The sequence below is a fragment of the Crocuta crocuta genome, unplaced genomic scaffold (assembly GCF_008692635.1).
Source record: "Crocuta crocuta isolate KB4526 unplaced genomic scaffold, BGI_CrCroc_1.0 scaffold299, whole genome shotgun sequence".
Taxonomy (NCBI): domain Eukaryota; kingdom Metazoa; phylum Chordata; class Mammalia; order Carnivora; family Hyaenidae; genus Crocuta; species Crocuta crocuta.
Genome location: NW_027532747.1, coordinates 924103 through 927098, shown reverse-complemented (window position 1 = coordinate 927098; position 2996 = coordinate 924103). Strand labels below are relative to the sequence as shown.

The 2996-nt window shown below is 69.7% G+C and overlaps 1 protein-coding gene across 1 annotated transcript in view; it reads right to left on the bottom strand.

The window, feature by feature from the left end:
* PLXNA1 (plexin A1) overlaps positions 1 to 2996 on the bottom strand; it is a gene marked incomplete at its 5' end in the record, with an annotated part of 36880 nt that overhangs the window by 32781 nt on the left and 1103 nt on the right. The window contains one exon of the mRNA XM_077780818.1: positions 1255 to 1438. Within this exon, the coding sequence (XP_077636944.1) occupies positions 1255 to 1438 (184 nt within the window). The remainder of the gene's footprint in view (positions 1 to 1254; positions 1439 to 2996) is intronic.

Sequence of the window (2996 nt, the reverse complement as noted above, 5' to 3'; positions counted from 1 at the left end):
TCCCCCCCACCCCCCGGCCCCACATACCCTCCCTGGGCTGGGAAGAGGGGCTGCATGCTGGGGGGGTGGCCCACCGATAGGAAGGGAAGAGTCGATGCCCAGGCTGCAGACGCCACCCCTGCACTCGGGGAAGGAAGATGGGCCACACCAGGGGACCAGCTCTAAGGGCACGGGGGCTCCCCCAGAGACCAGCGGGGGCTGAGCTGACCTGCCACCCAGCCCCACTGGCTCGCATGGGGCCTGAGCCCCGCAGCACCCCAGGGCGCCCCTCCGGGGACGACCGGCAGCCCACATCTGGGCTCCCACTGCCTCAGGACCACCCCAGCCAAGAGCCCACACGCCTGGGTTCATTTCACAGATGGGAAACGCTGAGGTGAGTAGTGGTGGGGCGGGGAGGGGATGCCTTCACAGGGATCACAGGGCCAGTGAGCAGCGGGACGTGACTCCCAGGGCACCCAGCATGGCCCAGACGGGGAGACCCCCTCCCGCACAGAAGCTGGGAGCAGGCGAGGCCCTTGTTGGCCTCAGGCCCGGCCCTCACCCACGGGTACACGGCGGGCGGGGAGCTGTGTCAGCAGCAGGCCCGGGGACAGCTGTTATTTCATCTCCCGNGTGACCCCTGGGGAGATGTGCTCTCTGGGCTGCCTCCCCCCCCCCCCCCCCCCCCCCCCACTGCAGCCCAGTGCTTGCTGGCGAGGGAAGGGATGCAGGCACCCGGAAGGCCCCGCCCCACAGCACCCCAGCCCTCACCCTGAGGGGCCCTCATCGCTCTGGGGCCACTAGAGCCCCCCTGCACCCACCAGCGGTAGGCAGGGGCACAGGGGTGCCACCCTTGCCCTTGCTGCTCTGCGCAGGGCGGGGGCCTCCCACCAGCTCCAGAGCGCTGCCTCAGCAGACACCGGATCCCCGGAGGGGAGGGGGCCGTGCGGGCATGCCCTGCCCCCACCTCCACGGCCTTCCCAGGAGGTCACCGTGCGCCCTCAGACAGCAGGGCCGGCACCTCCATGTCCTGGGGGGGGGGGGCCAGGCCAGCCCCTTCGCACGCCGTGACCCACCCCCAGAGACCCCGATGCCCAGCCAGACCTTTGCACCTGCCTGACGCCGGAGCAGCCCCAAATGCGGGCATGGAGGCGGCGGCACGGGGGCGCTGGGGCCCACTGCGCACCCCGCGGTGACCAGGCCCCGCATCGGATCCGGGCTGTCCCACACCCCCAGGGCCCTGCCCACCACAGCACGCCAGTCGCGGGCCCTGACCTTGCGGATGCGGCCGCTGCGCGTGCCGGCGAACACCACGGTGCGGCCCCGGTAGTCGTAGGCGGCCACGGCGGTCAGGCCATCGTCCTTGTCCACGAACAGGGGCATGCCCTCAATGGTGACCGTGCCCCCCAGAGGCTGGTTGAAGTCCTGCCCACAGAAATCGTCGTCGATCTGCAGGGGCTGTGGGAAGGGAGAGGGTGAGGCCCGGGGCCCCCGCCGCCAGTCTCAGGCGTCCAGTGTCTTCTGCCCGAGGGTGGCGGGCGTTGCCGCGGAGGCTGGCCGGCGCCCCCGCTCATGGGGGGTATGAGGAGGCAGGGGCTCACGGAGGGTCCTCAGAGGGGCAGGCTGGAGCCGGGCTGCACAGATGTGGGAGCCCAAGGATTCTGGGACCCGTTCGACCAACAGAGAAGCGAAGGCTCACAAGCTTGCAAAGAAGCCAGAGGCCTGGCGCACACGCCCAGGCGGGCCCGTCTCCCACCCGGCGGCGCACGCAGGCCCCCGGCCAACCTGAGGGGTAGGCAGGAAGCGGCCTAGAGACCAGGGAGGGAGAGCGGCTTCCCCGTGGCCCAGGGGGCTGTGGGGTCCAGGCAGGGCTTACTCCAGGGCACAGGGGACACCCCCAAAAGGCAAATGCAGAGATTGGCTATGAAACAGTTACTGAAGGGAAGGGATGCGATCAATTCCTGAGGTTCCAGAGAAGATGGAAAGGGCTTGGGTGGGGGGCTCTGGGGACAGGGGGCGGCTTGCTCGCCTGAAGCAGGTTTGCAGGGAAGGGGTCACTAACGCACATGGAGTAGCGGATGCTGAGTTGGAGCTGGGCTGAGGGTCCCCAAGTGTGTGAGGAGCAGAGACCTGGCCAGGGGGGCTGTCAGGCAGGGGGGCAGGGGGCAGACCCAGCCAAGGGGACGGGGCATGAAGGGCACGGAGCATGACCTCTACAGGAGCTGCTCCTCCAGGCCTCAGTTTCTCCAGACGTGTAACAGAGGTCGGACACCTTCCCTGAAATGCCCGGGGAGGGTGGCCAACGCATCAGCCTGGCACACGGGGGCCTCACTGTGGAGGATGGCCCTGCCCTGACACACGCCCCCTGGGGCCGACATGACAGTCAGCGGTGCGGGGACCCTTGCCCTCCCATCCTGCCCTGAAAACAAACCAGCATCATTCCGGGTACACAGATGGGAGACAACCGAGGCCAGATGTGCCAGGCCTTCCCGGGGCCGCCCAGGGACCCAGAGCAGACGGCCACCCCCGGGGAGGTCACCCCAAGGCGCTCCTGAACGCTTCCTGCTGCCTCGGCGATGCACATGAGGCTCCCCATCGAGCAGCCGGCCCCAGGCTGGCCCACCTGGGCCTAGAAACGAGAGCTGTGGCTGCTGACCCCCGAGCACCCCGCACCCAGACCCCCAGGCCCCTAGGGTCAGGCCCGGTGCCATCAACGCCGCTGCCAGGTGAGGCCAGGGGCTGAGAGCGGCACACACCCCAGAGAAAGGGCGAGCAGGGCCCCCCGACAGAGGGAAGAAAAGCGGGGGCGGGGGGGGTGGGGAGACGGGTTTGGGACCCGCACTACCCCCGGGCGGCCCCAGCGAGCACCGCGTCTGCCCGGCGCTGTGGCCCTGGGCAAGCTACCGACCTCGCCGAGCCTCGGCGACCTCAGCTGTAAAACGGAGGTGCACCGGCGCAGTATGCACACGGCACAGCGCGAGGCACGCGGTCAGTCCTCTGCCCGCCCCCTGTGCGGG